Source organism: Myxocyprinus asiaticus, chromosome 36, assembly GCF_019703515.2.
Source record: "Myxocyprinus asiaticus isolate MX2 ecotype Aquarium Trade chromosome 36, UBuf_Myxa_2, whole genome shotgun sequence".
In the NCBI taxonomy this organism is placed as follows: domain Eukaryota; kingdom Metazoa; phylum Chordata; class Actinopteri; order Cypriniformes; family Catostomidae; genus Myxocyprinus; species Myxocyprinus asiaticus.
The window spans coordinates 36,279,032-36,297,992 of NC_059379.1; the positions used below are offsets into that span (position 1 = coordinate 36,279,032).

General features: G+C 39.4%; 1 protein-coding gene across 5 annotated transcripts in view; it reads left to right on the forward strand.

The window, feature by feature from the left end:
• The first annotated feature begins 4,174 nt into the window (after positions 1–4,174).
• The window catches only part of sun1a (Sad1 and UNC84 domain containing 1a), a 95,686-nt gene continuing 80,899 nt past the window's right edge, over positions 4,175–18,961 (forward strand). For 2 of the 5 annotated variants that reach the window (XM_051673863.1, XM_051673864.1), the window contains exon 1: positions 11,941–12,038. In XM_051673863.1, the coding sequence (XP_051529823.1) occupies positions 11,971–12,038 (68 nt within the window). In that variant the 5' untranslated portion in view covers positions 11,941–11,970. Of the gene's footprint in view, positions 4,308–4,353; positions 4,464–7,433; positions 7,649–11,940; positions 12,039–18,961 lie in introns of those variants that run through there. The other 3 variants (XM_051673867.1, XM_051673869.1, XM_051673865.1) reach the window with 3 other exon arrangements.

The window sequence follows — 18,961 nt, forward strand, 5'->3', positions numbered from 1 at the left end:
AAGAGATTTTGGACAATTCCATGCTCCCAACTTTGTGGGAACAGTTTGGGGATGGCCCCTTCCTGTTCCAACATGACTGCGCACCAGTGCACAAAGCAAGGTCCATAAAGACATGGATGAGCGAGTTTGGTGTGGAAGAACTTGACTGGCCTGCACAGAGTCCTGACCTCAACTCGATAGAGCACCTTTGGGATGAATTAGAGCGAAGACTGCGAGCCAGGCCTTCTCGTCCAACATCAGTGTCTGACCTCACAAATGCGCTTCTGGAAGAATGGTCAAAAATTCCCATAAACACACTCCTAAACCTTGTGGAAAGCCTTCCCAGAAGAGTTGAAGCTGTTATAGCTGCAAAGGGTGGGCCGACATCATATTAAACCCTATGGATTAAGAATGGGATGTCACTTAAGTTCATATGTGTCTAAAGGCAGGTGAGCGAATACTTTTGGCAATATAGTGTATATATCTACACACTGTGTACGTGAGAACACTTGGCAATAAAGCTCATTCTAGTATAATATATATATAATATATAATTTTACACATCTGTACACCATACAGATTTTGAATTTTTACATTTAATGGCTGCAATAATATACGTTATAGAACAGAGGAATCTAAATTGAATTCTTACATCCATACTAGTGATAGGTTGTTCATTAACGATTCGTTCATTTTGAATGAATCTTTTAGACTACTCGTTCTTTCGAGTCATATAAGATTCGTTCATTTTGAATGAATCTTTTATATGACTCGAAAGAACAAGTAGTCTAAGATTCATTCATTTTGTTGTGCTTGTGTCTAGATGCCGCATTGACTCTACAGAAATATTAGTTCATACTCCAAACCTTCCTTAAATACCAGCGGTTAGTTTGATTGTATTTTTGCCATCAACATTTACAGTTTCGCAAAGCGTTTCTGGTCTCAAATTTTAGCTTCTAAACTGGTATTTCATTACTTGAAATGTATAACTTTGCGAATGTTTCTATCATGATGGTTCTTTTCCATAACATTGAATCTAGTAATAAAGTGTTAATTGAAGCTTTAAACTTTCTGAATGATTGGAAAAATAACATTTATAAAGCAAGATGCCTTAAATTCAAGCCCAGCCCCAAACTTTACAACTTTTATCTTTTCTTCATAAAATATCATAGACTGACTATAAAAGCTACTAGAAAACCCCTTATTGACTTGACTACTGAATTGATTTTGAATTAACTATCATTTATTTCCCCCCTCATGATGTATCCTTTGAATTTACTCATAGTCATCTAAGACAATTTTACTTCAATTTTACACTTGGCAGAGAATATCTTGTAAACCCTTCCTGCATAAAATACATGAAAATAGCTCATCATGACAATTCTTATGATTTTAAAATGTATTTTGTCACACTATATGTATTTATCATGATACAAACAACTACAACACAATGAACTTTAAGATGTTAAGAGAAAAATGTACATATCGTTTATCTTCTATGTGGAGACTAGTAGCGGTCACGTGACAAATTAACGAAAAGACCCATTCGGGAGTTGAACTAATCAATTCTGTTTCCTGTTTAAATCCTGTGCAGTTATCACGTGACGAACGAAATGACTTGAATAAACATTCGTTCATTTTGCTGAAGGAGATTCAAAGATCCAAGTCAGTAAAATGATCCGACCTTCCTATCACTAATCCATACAAAGTCGAATGGCTTATGGGGGATTCAGAAACATACTGTAGTATCTTTTATTATATAAAGTCTGTAAGAAAAAAAGTTTTATTCCATTTCTAAAATTCTAACAGAAAAATCTGGACTATGGGTTAAAGTATATGTATATGTGTTATCCTGGGTTATCCTTTTTTTTTTTTTTTTTTTTTTTTTTTTTTATGAAGGTATTAAAATAATTTTCTTACACCTGAAATACACGAAAGTGAACAACTTAATAATAAAAAAAAAATTAATAAAAGTTTTCAAACATATTTTTAAAGGTAATATATATATATATATATATTGATTATTCTTACAAATATCATGATTGTTTGAGTCAGGAATATCAAGAAGTTTTAATGGTTACTCCAACTGACCTGAACAAAATATGGCTTTTTATAAAAATGTCAAAATAGCTGATAACTTCACACAAAGTCATGATTGTCTAAAGGGATTGTCTCTTTTCACAAGACTTTAAAATGGTTACCTGCATTTTGGTTACACCAACTGACTTTGATTTGGTGGACAAAAGTTTTTTAAATATGAATTATTTTATATTTTTAAAAGATTTAGTTTCACTGATTATTTTAAATAAAATATTTCAAATAAAATTAAAATTAAACTTAGACAATACTGACAATATTTATTTTGTCAGGAAATACAGCAATGAATGAGACTTTTATTATTATTTACTGTCTCCAGACAGTAAATTTTTTTTTTTTTTTTTTTTTTACTTTAAGCTTTAGAAAATATATCAAAATGACTCTGAACTGAAAAATGTAAAACATGTTCATAGCAGAGGTGTATTCAGAGACGCACCACTGGTTTTAAAATGAATGGGAGAACTTGGAACAGCCAATGGATGTTAGAAAAGAAAGTCCCTCCTCGCCGGTGAAAGAGCTTATCATCTATTAGATAACAGAAATCACCTGTCTGTTGACTCGAAAATGCGCATGCGCATTAGCTGAACCAGCCTGAAAATAGCGTTTTTAGCGTGATCCGAGAAAAAAAAAAAAGCTCAATTCATGATACTGTTGTTGTCGTATTTTACCGCAGATTTTAAATATGTTCTTTGATCGTAATATTGACCAACCTTTTTGGATATTTCCTTCTTTCCCTATTCAAGTAGATAGGAACTGTACTTTTATGCCGCTTGCTCGTATCCATTGAAAATAGCTGCCCGGGAGCGTTCCAAAGATGGACGCCAAGTCTTTGAACGTCACTTTGGTTGTATCCAAGCAATTGTTTTGTGTGAATTGCATTTAAAATGTATTTTTGAATAACAAATTAAAAAGAATAGATCCGGACAAAAATGAGCGTCACGTTATTGACCCGTATACAGTGGCTTATAAATATATAATCTAACAAACACATTGTTTACAAATGTATGCAAATGTATAAGACAGATTTAACCCTAACTATCCTTCTTCGTTTTTATAAAAAAGAAAAGAAAATGTAGTGTAAAATCGTTTAGACCGTTATTCTCTCACATAAATATGGGGACAAACCCACAATTTGATATATCTTCTTATAAAATCTGAGATCAAGTGTCGACGAACGTGTTATAATATATATAGAGAGAGAGAGAGAGAAAGATAATAATATAATTTATAAAATGTAACACATTTAAATTATTAAAATTGTATAAAGTGATACTAAAAAATAAGATTAATAAAAACAAAAAAGAACACAATCAACAAAATGCACAATCAGAAAGGGTCATGTTAATAGGCTCGCTCGAGATTAGCTAAATCCGCGCAGCACCGATCACCGGTGATCACCGCGAGGTGCATGCCGGTTAGAAATGTATACGAGTGTTGCCAGAGATTATATAGCAGAGACGGGACACTTCTATTAAAATGAATGGGAGAAATTGGAACGCCCAACCAAGAAACTCTGAGCGCCAAACGGTCAACGGGTGTAGAAAGGAAGTCCCACTTTACATGTAAAAGAGCCGGTCACCTTTTAGATACAGACATCGCCTGTCAATCAATGCGCATTGCGTGTTTTAGCGTAATATGAGGTAAAGAAGCACAAATTATGATTCCTATACTATCACATTATTTTGTTTGTTTGGAACGCTCTCGGGAGGCTATTTCCAGTCATGCCAGTGCAGTTCCTATCTACTTCAATGGAGAAAGACCAAAATCTCAACAACGGTTGGTCAAGATTATAATCGAAGAACCTATTTCAAATCAGCAATAGAATCTGACAATACTGGTATCATAAATTGTGCTTCTTTACCTCATATTACGCTAAAAAACGTAATTTTCCCGGCTTGTATAGCTAATGCACATGCGCGTTCTCGAGTTGATTGACAGCTGATGTCTGTATCTAAAAGGTGACTGGCTCTTTTAACTGTAAGGCGGGACTTCCTTTCTACATCCATTGACCGTTGGGCGCTCCAGTTTCTCCCATTCATTTTAATAGAAGTGGCCTGTCTCTCATAAAAAGTCTCTGCTTTGATCTCGAAGGCGTCTCCACCACGAGAAGTGAGAACTGTCCGACTTGACAGCACGCTTTTCACTCCTCTGACTGCAGCTGTCTACTCTCGTCTTCTTTCAAGGCGATGCGTTTGACATTTCGAATCTCTTAAAGAGATAGCGGAAGTGAGGTAATTTTCACAGTAGTGTGACGTAAACGTATAAATACAGTGTAAGGCGCGCTACCAATACTGCAGACTAACAAACTAATCTACCGCCCAACCTTCATTACTCAACTGCAGGTTTATTTACCGACGACATTTATCGCGCTTTGCTTGATGTGACTGGTAAATAATGACATTTGAGCTTTGGTCAATTACATTGTATTCACTTGAATAGATAACTGGCTAGTCAACTCTTCATTACTAAGACAGGTGCGGTGCAGTCAATGTTTACCTAACTCTCACTGTAGTAAATACCACCAGTTTTCCATTGCTGATGGAATGTATGCATTTTCTTCCTGGTCTTTAATGATGTTTGATGCCTATTGATATCATTTTAATGTGACAAAACACTCATCGTGTCATTTTTACGCTGTTTTATAGTAAAGAAGGCTTAATTAGATATCAGTCTGTGAAATATGTTCTATTCAAGACTGATATTTAATATCGGGTCATTTTAAATGCATTGTCGTGGGACGAGGCCGATCATCGCAAGCCGATTTGGCTTTTAAAGCTTTTGTCTAACAATCCGTAATTATATTTTAGATAGCTACAATTGCATTTTGACGAGTCACAATTATAATTTGTCTAGTCAGAATGCTGATTTGAGATATCTGCAATTATAATTTGACTAGTAAGAAAAAACACTAAAGATATCTGTAATTCAGTTTTGACTAGTCAAAATTATTTTTTCTGATATCTAAATTGCCCTTACACCTATGGCAGGCGCTTTTATCATTTATTATTCAGATTTGACTATCCATAATAATGTTTTGACTAGTCAAAACTCCAATTTCAGATATCTGTTGTGCATTTTTGATTAGTCATAATTTACATTGAAGATATCTGCAATGCAACTTTGACCAGTCATTTGTTCCCATAAGATTGCATTGAAAACTATTTTCAGATATCTGCAATAGAGTTTTTCCCTAGTAGAAATTGCAATTACAGATATCTACAATTGATTTATTACTAGTAAAATTATAATTTAAGATATCTCTAATTAAGTTGTTACTAGTAATAAAATCAGTTGTAGATATCTGTAATTGAATTATGACTAGTCAGAACTCAAAGATATCTTTAATATGGTTTTGACTAGTCATAATCCAGTTACAGATATCTACAAGTCTACATCTTTAAAGATATCCTAATTACATTTTTTGATATCTGAAACTAAGATATGACTAGGCAAACTATAGTTGTAGATATCCTGAATTGGATTTGTGACTAGTCAATATTTAATAGGAGACATGTTTAATCTGAATTATTACTAGTCAGTTTTCATTTAAAGATATCTATATTGTTTTTATGGATATCTCAAATTGATTACAGACCAGGAAGATTTTTATTTGGAGATACCTGCAATTATTAATCTGACTGAGAAGAATTTTAAAAGACATATCTTAAATCAACATTCTTACTAGTGAAAAATCCTTTACAGATATCTAAAATGCTTATGCAAATTGCCTCTCTGCTATGCCCTGCCTTAGAAAAAAACAAAAACAATCCAACATCGGATATGTTTGCCATCCGCCATTTTGTCTGATAAAGAATTGATCTTTTAATGTTAGTCTTGCATGTTTGGTTTATTTTAAACAGAATTTTGCAATTAAAAAATAAATAAATATCTATTAATAAGGAACAATGATGATGGAGCACTTGTAAAAATTATTTATATCAGCCATCATTCCCAAATAAACTCAGATAAAATCAGAAGGGACCCCTACATTAGCTCAATTGCACATTGCATGTCTACAGTAGGCATGTAATTATTAGAAACAAACTTTATTGATCCATGTCGCATCACTCCAACACAGCAGCACTTCTCTCAGTGTTGCTGTTACACACTGCCATCAAGTGGGCTATAACGGTATTGGCAAATAATACACAAGCATTTTTTTTTCTCCCCTTTTTCTCCCCAATTTGGAATGCACAATTCCCAATGCTCTCTAAGTCCTCGTGGTGGTGTAGTGACTCGCCTCAGTTTGGGTGGCGGAGGACGAATCTCAGTTGCCTCCGCGTCTGAGACCGTCAATCCATGCATCTTATCACGTGGCTTGTTGAGCAAGTTACCGCGGAGACAGCGAGTGTGGAGGCTTCACGCTATTCTCCGTGGCATCCACGCACAACTCACCATGTGCCCCACTAAGAGCAAACCACATTATAGCGACCATGAGGAGGTTACCCCATGTGACTCTACCCTCCCTAGCAACCAGGCCAATTTAGTGGCTTAGGAGACCTGGCCGGAGTCACTCAGCACGCCCTGGATTCGAGCTCATGACTCCAGGGGTGGTAGTCAGCGTCTATACTCGCTGAGCTACCCAGGCCCCCACAAGCATGTTTAATATACTAATTAAATAAATGTATTTATTTGTTAGTACCATTAATTAATATAGGCTATGTATTAATTCAGAATTCAGAAGTTATGGTAACTAGGAAATTCACAGCCACTTAATAGCAGTTATGATCGATTATTTAAATTGCTGAATGAGGCTTCTCTCTTTTCAGTTGACTGTAATTTTTAACAGAAAGATTAAGACGATGCTTGACAACTTAATAAACAATATCTTGATGCACTTATATATGTTGAAAGGTCTCCAGTTAACTATGTGTAGCAAAGTGATTGTTATATGTTGCAGCATGGACCAATTTAATTGTAAATGAATAATAAAGACAGACAACCTCAAACGGGTCTTTTGAATTTATTATTATACAATCTATCAAAATGTGAAATTGGGCAAATAAATTCATGATGTAGTGGTTTAACACTTCAGGATCAAGGCACCCATGTTTTTTAATCCGTTAAAATCTTTAAACACAGTTAAAAATTACAGTAAATTGAAAAGAGAGAAGCCTCATTCAACAATTTAAATAATCGATCATAACTTCTACTAAGTGGCTGTGAATTTCCTAGTTATATTATATTATATATAGGCTATGTATTAATTCAGAAATTCAATGTAGATATCTTAAATGTGAATTACTACTAGTCAAAAATGCACAACAGATATCTGGAATTGGAGTTTTGACTAGTCAAAACATAAATGACAAAAGCGCCTGCCATAGTCCGATGTGTTCTTTCCCCCTGTGAAAACACTGGTTTGTATTTCGCGGGAGCAGGTCGATGCTTTACCTCATTGGTTCATTCACCTGCTCACAGTTCACGATGTCATATCTGAGCTCATGGAGACGACTCGCATTCAGCAGATATGAATTATAAAGGTTTAACGGGGATTTTTGTGGTCGTTTTCGCTATGTCGTGCGTTGAACGCTGAGATGGCGTGAAGATGGAGGACACTGGACGAGTCTGAGTAAGTCACGTGCTTCTCCATAAATGAAACGAAGACGCTTCTTATATTGATTTACTGTGTCATGAAACCTGCTTGGACAATACGGTCTCGTCTTTGAATGGATGTAAAGAAACTCGGGCTTTTTTGGTTATTGTAACCACACTGCCATTATATGAACAACCTTATTTGATGTGCAGCAGTTGTATGATAGCCATAGGGTTACCGCATTTTACTTCTAGTTTATACACTTGGACATATACATCTTTATTAATCTATTTGTTAATCTTTATTAACTGCTTAAAGGTAATAAAAATGCTTATTGCATTGTACCTACTAGTGTAGTGCTACTAAACTAGGACAAATGCCACATTATTTGAATATTAGTGTGAGCTTCACCTGTCGTCTTTTTAAGAGGTGTCGTAGTCATCATCAGTGTAATTTGCTGTCCCACCATTACTGTATCTAGCACTATTGCAATAATTAGGAACCTACAACAAAATGATGCTTATTCTCTATTCTGTTGTGTTTGGATGCTTAAACTACACCATTAGAAACTTAAAACTGAATTTTGTTTTGCTAAAACATGCAATTTTCCCGGGTTGTATAGCTAATGCGCATGCGCGAAAGCGAGTTGATTGACAGGCGATGTCTGTCTCCCATTAATTTAAATAGAAGTGACTCATCTCTGCTAAATAGTCTCTGGCCTCACACTCTATAGAACTACAGTGCCCATCATGCATTACGTCTCTTCCCTGAAGTTTGCACACTTCCGATTTCTCGCAATACAGGGAAAGTAGAGGAGTACAAAAGCAACGCGTTACTTTATTTAAAAGTAATTCCGATAATATGGTCTAAAATCAAATAAAATATTGCGTTACTTTACTCGTTACTCAAAAAGTAATCTGATTACAACACTGCTCTTAACCAATCGATCTAGTACTTCAGCAACAGTCCCAGTTATTATACTTAACCACTGAGAGAGAAGGGCACTCTTTTGATGTCACCCAGAACACAGAAATGTTGTTGACAGCATGAACGCATCGGAGACTTTTCAAAATCCGCCTCCGTCTTTCAAATCCAGAGTTTGGCAACATTTACATGTTTGACCAGTGTTTTTCCTGCATTACAATATTTTTGGCAACCACCCAAGCATTTCAGGCCACCGAAGCAATATAAATTATATTAATCTCTATGCTTCTCATCAAAATATGTGTTTGTGTGGTGTGACTGAAGCATTAAAACAACTCATGAATAGGCTCTGTTGGATTATTTTGCCGCAGGTTTGTCAAAATACACACATACTAAAATGTATCACAATTTTACAGTATAAACAGTAACCGTGGAATTGTGACATTAAATAGGCTAATCTATTAGGTGGACTCTTTTAGACTTTTGTGTTACAACTTTGCTGTTATAAGTAATGTTTCTAAATGTGATTAGGCTACTAGTGGATTAATAAATACTATAAAATGTTTTTTTTTTTTTTTTAGAAATACTAGCTACATTGGCCTTACCACAGAAATGAGTAGCCATTCACGCTCATTCATCTGCTTATGGCTTTGCAAGGTTAATAAATGGGCAAGCATATAAAGGGCTTTATGGACAAATGATGGACAAAGTTTCCTCCTGTGTCATATATGTTCTTTGAGAATGGTGTTAAATATTAGGAAATAAACTGACCTTGTTTTGTAAAATGGAACTTATATGTTAATTTGACAATGCATTTGGTAACAGTTCTCTGAAGTCCTACAAAGAAGGATGAGAGACATTAAGTAAAATATTGCAGTTATGAATCACAATATACACCAAAAATACATAATTGCAGTAGTATTGTATCGTGACCTAGATATCATTGTAATATCATATCGCCAGTTACCTTTTGATTCCCACCCTTACTAGTGACCAGTCATGTAAACAATCTGGTGCACTTTAAAAAAAAAAAAAAAAATCATTAAAATTGACGGTAAATTACCAGCAGCTGTGGTTGCCAGAGCTTTACTGTGAAAAATACGGTAACCACGTTTCACGCTTTACGGGATGTAATTTTGGTGCTTGTATATTTCACGATGCATTACCGTTTATTTTATTAAATGATAAACATGATACATTAACCTTCTGAAACTATAAAAATCTGCTTTTCACTTTATAATGTAGGGCACAATGATGACATGGAGTTTGTCAATAATGGCCCTTCTAGGAGCAATAACCAATAAACATGTAGAGACAGTGCTCAGTGTCACTCACACAAACACTAAACACAATCAGGGTAACACATGTGAAATTAAAATAATGCTATAAACATTAGCTAAACTACATCAAATATAACACAGAACACCCCAAAGTACATAAAAGATATTGAAAATAAGAAGAAACATAACTATTCCCATAAAATATAATGAAATGTAATGGGTCACACAGGGAATTCTGGGAACGCCCGATTATTTTTCCCATAATTTTAACAATAATTTACCGTAAAATTACATGTATTTTCTTTTTAAATATATTATAACCTTTTATCGTATATTTCAATGTGACTGCCCGTTAACCAATTAACGCGTTTTTGCTGTGGCATTTTTACAGTCTTTCACCGTTAAAATTACGGAGATTTTTACAGTGTGGGAAGCACTTCTGAGTGCAACTTGGTCACCATGCTATGGTTAATACAGCAATTGCTCAATGGATAAAGCATTATGTAGAATACTCAAAATCTATCAGTCCTCATTGTAATCCGAAGCTCCATTCTTCACCATGATGGTAACCTCCAAAATTACAACATAACAGAAATTCTTCTAAATCTCAACAAAACAAAACATTAAACACTAACCAGTCACCTGCTTTATATTCATCTTGCACAAAGAAACATAAAATAACACCTTATTTTAACATTTACACTCCCTGTCGAGTCCCTTGCAAAGCATTCTGGGAACTAGAAATCCTCTGCCCAGATTCAGTTAACCAAACGAAAATACTCATATTGTCCTAATGCAAATGGATAAAGTAAAGCTGACAGGGCACTTTTTCAGTTTAATCAACCCAGTTAATTTAAGTTCCCTGAGTTACATTAATTTATTGGAGGATTGAGTAAAACTGATGAGAGTAAAGGTTCTCTGTAAAATTTCCAGGTATTAATATATAAAAGAATTACAAAACAATAAATTATTTGTTGAAATACACTGTAAAATCTAGGCTAATTATTTAGACTCTTAAGCCCAAAGTATACTTCAGTCAGACGCGAACGCTGAGGACGTGTGACTCAAATCTCGTCATCAGCAGAGTGCTCGTGCACTGAGCGCATGCAGCCCGATTTTTCTAATCGCACTTGTTTGAACGCGCAGAATGCGCATGCGCCTGGTATTATTTGCACAAATTAGTGCATTATCCTTGAGGTGACTGAGCTGTTGCTGTCACGAAGAAACACTAGAAGACGTAATCACCAGTAAATAACAGGAGACGAAGGTAAAAACAACAACAGTAGATATGCACGTCAACAGAGCATGTGTGAGGAGGTCAGGAGATACCTGCATTTGTATAACGCAAGTGTCCGGTGTCTCATAGTAGTCGTAGCACGCATGCGCCAACCGCCTGTGTTTGCGTGCGCCATCAAATGGAGGATACTTTGACAGGCTTGCGTTTGACTGTACGGAGATGCTGAGCATTCACATCAAAATCAAAATATACTTTGGGCTATAGAAACCGATTGCCTTAAAGAAAATCCTAAGTAAATGTACTTATTTAGCTCAAGTATAGTGAACTTAACTATGTAAGTGCAGTTAGCTAGTTCCAAGTAATGTTTAATAAGAACCACTTTATTTTTTATTTATGATGACTTTCAGGTTTTAACTGTAACGGTAACTTGATTAAAACTAGTATGAAAAATGAAGCATAAGTTTAGTTTTAAAGAAAAAAAATTACATGGAAAAATATATATTTTTCTGACACTTAAATATGTTGCTAAAAAGTAAAGTCATTTTTTGTGGTGAAGCCTGTTAATAAAACATGTTGGCAGGGCAGGTAATTAAACATCGGAACTTCTGGCCTGACTGGGTCCGCAAAAAACAAATCCTTTTTGTTGAGCTCTGGATTTGGTTTCCTGTGCACTGACTTGTTTTGATGACTTTGACTTTTTAGCAGATTTACAGATTTAACTCATCCCATGTTCAAAGTGAATTGTCACATCTTGCATGTAAAATAGACAGTGATAGAGATCATGAGGTGAGGAGGGAGGGACAAACTTAGTGGCTCACATGTCACCTACAAGAGCTAAACACAGGAAGTAGAGCAAGCCGTCTTAATTCACTTGATCCCATCAGAGCTGCTTCTGTCTGGAGCATGAGTATGTTGTAATGTGTTTTTTCCATGGGACAAATGCTGACGACACATGGGGGCTGGAGAGCTGGGGCTGGACGGTGCTGTGTGTATCACACCTATCTGTTGTCTGTCTTGTTTGTATACAGTGTGTGAATGTATTGCAGTAAGTCATTAGCCACAGTGCTAGCGCTCTTTAGTATTGAGCTTAAGTTAATTATACATGGTCAAGTTACTGTTTAGCATTTGTTTTGCTCACCAGCTGCTGTCTGAATGGCTTTTGTCACAGTACCAGGCCAGAATTGAGCAGAACGGCTCCAAAGTTCACAGACGTGAATGCTGGGGTTGTTCCAGTGAGATAACAGTTGCTTTTATGTCTTTGGTCATGTCACTGGCTGGTTGCAAACATTAAGTTTAGAAATGATGGCTGGGCCAGCAAAGGGAAAATAACTATAAAAAAATCTATAGACCTTATTCACAGCAGCACCATCTTTGATTTTTTTATGGGAATGACAACGAGGCTGTGAGGGATAGATGTACAGTCTTTTCAGTGGGCTGTACTGCAGTTTAAAGTGTTTTTGGATCGTTCCGCAGACAAAACATTGATAAAATATCTGTCCAAGAACATTCAGAATACAAAGAACTCCAGACAACATGAGTTGTGGAAAATCAGATGTGTTCTTGGAGCTGTATACAGCTTTATACCGTTCATGCCATTTAAGAGATGCTAAGTCTATCTCTCACAGCCTTATTGTCATTCCCATTAAAAATCAAAGATGACGGGAGAGTCAAGTGACGCCATGCGAGGAGCGGACATGTGAACGACGAGCTCTGTGCATTTTGCTAGTTTTTAATTATTTTATAATCCAGTGAGATTCGATACACCCTGCTATATATCTGTTCTTTGAAGTCAACATGGCAAAGAAGTCAAAATCCTCGGGCTCTGGAGATATTAAAAGACACTTACATGCTCAAGCTGAAACCTCTGACGGGCCTGCGGACCAAAACTGGCGTCCCGTTTCCTCAGATGGCCAAGAGTTAAATTCACTCGGCCACATAAAAAAAATACACCATGACTTTTTCAGTCTGTCAGCTTTATAAAAGACATCCTTTGTGTGGGCATGTAGATATTTTGCGGCCATCCCCAGCATCCACTCTCAATTTGGCCGGGAACCTCAGTGCAAAAGCGATCCTCCATCAATGCAAAAGTTTCTTGAAGTAGAAGTGATATTCCACAAAACAAACTCCAGCCGCTAGGCGGAGCCAACACAAACAGAAACAAAAATGGTGCCCAGCTTCCTCAGACAATCGAGTGTATGTTCTGTGAGTCAATCCACTCACATGAGAAACACCAAATGGCTTACTCACTCCAATGTTTTTATGAAGGACAGTGCTTGCTTGGGACACGTAAATACTTTGCGACCATCCTTCACATCTATTCACAGTTTGGCCGGAAACATCAGCGCAAAAGCGATCTTCCATTGATGCAAGAGTTTTTTACACTCCTTGAATCGATCGCGTTTCTCTCTTGTCGAATTCGCAAAGTCCAGGAACAAGAAAATATTGTGATTCTTCCAAGAAAGCTTTCCTTTGCTCCTCGCCTTGTGCAACACGAGATCTTTATCGGATGATCTAAGAAATTTGTCCAGAATTGATCGGGGCCTGTCTCCCTCAGCAGATCTGGGAGCCGGGACTCTGTGAGCTCACTCGATTTCCAGCTTATGGCCTGTTATGTCGAGTAGACTCGGGAAGAGCTCGTCTAGGAATTTCACCATATCTCTGCCTTCTTCATGCTCAGGAATTCCAACAATCAGTATGTTATTTCTTCAGCTCATATTTTCAAGATTTTCCAGTTTTTCCAAAATGTTTTCCAGGTCTATTTTGGTCGCGAGCGGATTAGCGGATAATTCCCTTTCCGATGACTCCAGATAATCGATCCATTTCTCAACATCTGCCACTCTTGTAACCAGCTCAGAGAATTTTGTTTCCATCACCGTAATCGATCGATGTATTACAGCGAGATCCTCCAAGTCAGCAACAACCTTCGTCAGCATCAAACATGTTGGACAGTTGACGCTGGATTTCTTCTCCTGCCGCGCCATTCAAATCGAGTCCCCGGTCTGCAGGCCCATCAGAGGTTTCAGCTTGAGCACGTAAGTGTCTTTTAATGTCTCCAGAGTCCGAGGATTTTGACTTCTTTGCCATGTTTACCTCAAAGAACATATATGTAACTGGGTGTATCAAATCTCACCAGATTATAACATGAAAATAATTTAAAAAAAAACTAGCAAAGTGCGCAGAGCTCGTCGCTCACACGTCTGCTCCTCGCATGGCGTCACGTGACCTCGAATTCCTTTTGGGGGGTGTTAAGATACAAGATTTTTGTTAAAGGTTCAGAAGTATTTGTGTGACGTTTTGGGCACAGACTTTGTATTTTAGGCGATGGGGCAGTCATAAATTTAGGGGACAAATATATAAAAAATTGGGTTCTGACTAGCATGATGATTGGCAGACAAATTATTTTAAGGGGTTGGAAGTCGGACGGAGCGCCATCATTTCCGGAGTGTTGTGCGGAGATGGTGAGGGTGGCAGCTTTTGAGGAGATGGCAGGTAGAAGGCTGGGGTTTGGGGACTTGTTTTTCAGGAAGTGGGGTAGGTATTTGGCAGTTTTGGGGGGCTTTCGGGGAAGGGATGTGGAGAGAAAAGTTTAGTTTAATTATGTATGTATATTATATATTTTTATTTTATTTTTTTGTGTGTGTATTATTTTATGTGACCACAGGGGTGTTCTTTGGGGTTGGGTGGGGTTGGTGTTTTGGGAGGGATATTGTTGAGGGTTAAAAGTTAAATGTTGATTCGGTGTGTATGTGTTGTGTTTTTCAAAGATGACGCTAGCATGAATAAGGTATTTTCTATTGATCTTTTTTTTACTGAATGGCTTTGAATTCTTTTCATGTGCGGGTTTTGAGCTGAGGGTGTTGCCTCTTATTGTCTTCTGTTGTACTTTGTTGTTGGTCATCACTCATCAGCTATTATGTTTTTGTCCTTCGGAAGTGGGAATTGTATTTTACATAATGGCAAACTCTCCACCTGCCCTTCATTCAGTGATGTTAGGCTTCTTTAACTACTGAAGGACCCCATGATGAGTTTTGTAGCTTTTAGTCCATTTCTTTTAGTTTCAAGGCCATCGATTAGTGTTGAGAATCACAAGGTAACTGGCGATATGATATTATATCGATGTCTAGGTCACGATACGGTATAATTGTGATTCTTCATTTTTATTCATAGGACTTCAGATAACTGTTGCTAAATCACCAAATGCATTATTAAATTAATATAAAAGTGCCTGAAATAATTTGAAGTTTAACCATTTATTTGTGAATATAAACAAAACTGACTGTAACGAGTTCTGTTCTCTTGGGCAATGGAGGAGTCAGGAGGCAACGAAGCAGTGCAGGAAAGACTTTTATTTCTCGGCCTCAGGTTCTGAACACAGTCTGTTCACGTAGATTCAAACACTCAATCGGATAACAAAAAAAACATTTTTAAACACTCAGTCAGTTCATGAAAACACTCAGTAAGTGTCGAGTTCGTGCTCTCTCTCTCTCGCTCTCTCTCTCTCTCTCCCACTGGTGAGCTGGTGTGGCTTATGAGTCTCCCTCCGTCATCACTATAAAAAGAGACAGGTGTTAGAGATAATTACAACCCAGGTGACGAGCCTTACCACTCTCTCTCCCACAGACAGACACACGACCACACCCCCATCCCACACTGACCCTCAAATAAGTCTGTGAAATTTTTTTATTATTTTTTTTTCACATTGTATGTTGACCTAGAATGTGGAATGAATCTCTTTTGTGTTCACTTCAGTTGTGATAGAATGTAACAAATTACCTATTTGGACATGAAAACGACAAACCAAAATGTTGCCAGACTCTGGATTTGAAAGAGGAAGGCGGATTTTGAATGGTCTCCGACTTGTCCATGTTGTCAACCACTTTTCCATGTTTTGGGTGACGTCAAAGAAGTCCCTTTCAGTCTCAGTGGTGAAGCATAATAACTGCGCATTCTAAGGGACTGTTGTTGAAGTTAAAAATAATATTGATTATTGTGAGGAAAAATATTGCAATACTATTACATATTGATTTTTTTCCCCCCACCTCTACCATCTATATGGTTATGTACCCCTAAAAGTTGTCAGTTCGCTTTCTAAAATGCTAAGACTTGTCTTGCACTACTAATATTTGTCCAGTCAAATGCTCTCTAGAATGAGCATGCCCTTCTCCCTTATACCTCCTGCAACTGACTAGCAATAGAGTGCAACAGTAAACGGTCTAATTCCGGATGTAAAAATCCCATTGTGGCAGCGGGGGCGTGGTCAAGCATCTCTCCGGAGAGAGAGAAAGGTGTAAGGTGTAAGGGCGCTTACACCTGAGCTAAATTATGTCTAACGCCTGTCTCTAATTTCAGTGAGCACAGGGAGAGCGGCATAAATAGAGCGACACAATGCTTAGTCGAGGGAGAGACTGGATACGACAGAACCGAGCCAGAGCAAGGATTTTCTAATAGTGAGAGTTTATTTGTGGAAGCAGTGTGTGTTAGTGTTTAGTTAGTGCATAAAGGTAAACTGTAAAGTGGTGTCAAAGAGAGGGGAAATAAAGCCTCACCTGAAGAAGGAAAACTGCTTCTCGCGTCATCTTTTACACTGGTGCCGAAACCCGGGATTGAAGTTTGGGTCGAAGATGGATGGAGGTCATCCCGTAGAGTCCTCCCAGTTGGCGGAGATCTTCCAAGCCCTCGCCAGCCTACATCAGAACCACCAACAAACGCTGCTTGAGCTCCGACAAGATCAACACCGCCGGTTTGTCGAGCTCATGCATGCTCAAGCCGAGGACCGGCAGGCGATCCGGAGCCTCCTCAGCCGTGACCCAGGACACACCCACGCCATTACCCCCGCCAGCATTACAGAAAATGGGGGCGGCGGATGACCCCGAGGCCTTCCTGGAATTGTTTGAGCGGACCGCCGAGATCTGGGGCTGGCCGCTCGGCCAATGGGCAGCCCGATTGATCCCACTATTGTCCGGGGAAACCCAGCTCGCGGCTCAACAACTGCCAGCGTCGAGCCTCCTGGCCTACGGAGATCTAAAAAAAACCATCTTGCAACGGGTTGGTCGCACTCCGGAGGAAAGTCGTCAACTCTTCCGGAGCTTGAAGTTGGAAAGCTCCGACCGCCCGTTTGCCTTTGCCCAGCGGCTCCGTGACGCCTGCCGAAGATGGCTGTTAGCGGGGGATCGTGACGTCCAGGGAATTATCAACCAAGTGGTATTGGAACAGTTCACAGTTCGACTGCCAAAAGGGACGGTGGAGTGGGTCCAGTGCCACCACCCGGCATCGTTGGAGGAAGCTATCCGACTTGCGGAGGACCACATGGCGGCGATCCCGAGGGCGGAAGATCCCTCCTACGTTTTCTCTCCTCCCTCTGTTTCTTCCCCCTCCCCTCTCTCTCTCTTGTCTGCTCTCTCTCCAGGTCCCGTTCCTGCCCCACGCAGACGAGGAGGAACTCAGCCCCTGAGACCAGTTCCCCGGGTGTGGGAGGCGACACCTTCCCCTACTCCAATGCCCCGCCGCTCTCCCCCTCGGGGGGGGCACCCGCCGACGCAAGTGCAGGCGTAGCGCCTGGGCCGGCCTGCTGGAGGTGCGGAGACCCGAGCCACTTCCGAGATCAGTGCCCTCTGATGGAGCTGGGGACGGTGGTGCAGGTCTCTGACCTCCCACAGGCTGCCCCCGACCGGGCCGGAGCGTACCGGATACCGGTAAGTGTCAAGGGGGGTACTCACCAAGCGTTGGTGGATACCGGGTGTAATCAAACCACTATCCACCAACGCCTGGTTCAACCCGAGGCAATGGTCACATCCAAAACGGTGAAGGTGAAATGTGTACATGGGGATATTCACAAGTATCCGGTGGTGACCCTGACAATTAAATTTTGGGGGAAAAAGCATAGAGTTGAGGCCGCGGTTAGTTCCCGCCTCACCCATCTGCTGATTTTGGGGACTGATTGGCCTGATTTTAGGATTTTATTAAAGGGAATTTGCGCGGATGGGTCCTGTATGAAAATAGGGAGATGTGTGATGTGCGATGCTCTGGCAGGGGAGGCGGAGCCGGGGCCGTCCTCGACAGCTCCACGTCATGATGACGAGAGAGGGGGAGAGGCTGCGGCCCCTCCCCATCTCAGGGAATTCCTTGACGGGGATTTCCCTTTGGAGCAGTCGCGAGACGAAACCCTCAAACACGCCTTTGACCAAGTGAGAGTCATCGATGGTCAACGACTCCAGCCTGACATCGCCCTTTCATACCCCTATTTTGCAATTATAAATGAGCGGTTGTATCGAGTGACACAGGACACTCGGACCAAAGAGGATACAACCCAACTTTTGATTCCAAGGAGCCGCCGGGAAATGGTATTCCAGGCGGCTCATTATAATCCCATGGCGGGTCACCTAGGAGAAAGGAAAACATTGAACCAGCTAATAGCCCATTTCTATTGGCCGGGCATTGGCGGCGATGTCCGCAGGTGGTGTGCGGCATGCCGCGAATGCCAGCTGGTTAACCCACCGGCCACCCCAAAAGCACCATTGCGCCCTCTCCCTCTGATCGAGGTCCCCTTTGAGAGAATTGGAATGGACCTCGTCGGGCCATTAGAACGGTCAGCACGCAGACATCGCTTTGTATTGGTCCTAGTGGACTATGCAACGCGATATCCGGAAGCAGTGCCTCTTCGCAACATCTCAGTACGCAGTGTTGCGGAGGCACTCTTCAAAATAATCTCCCAGGTGGGGATTCGAAAGAAATTCTCACCGATCAGGGCACAACATTTATGTCACGGACACTATGCGAACTGTACGAGTTGTTAAATATTAAATCGATTCGCACCAGCGTATACCATCCTCAAACGGATGGCCTGGTGGAACGATTTAATAAAACCCTCAAAAACATGATTCGTAAGTTCGTGCACGATGATGCTAGAAA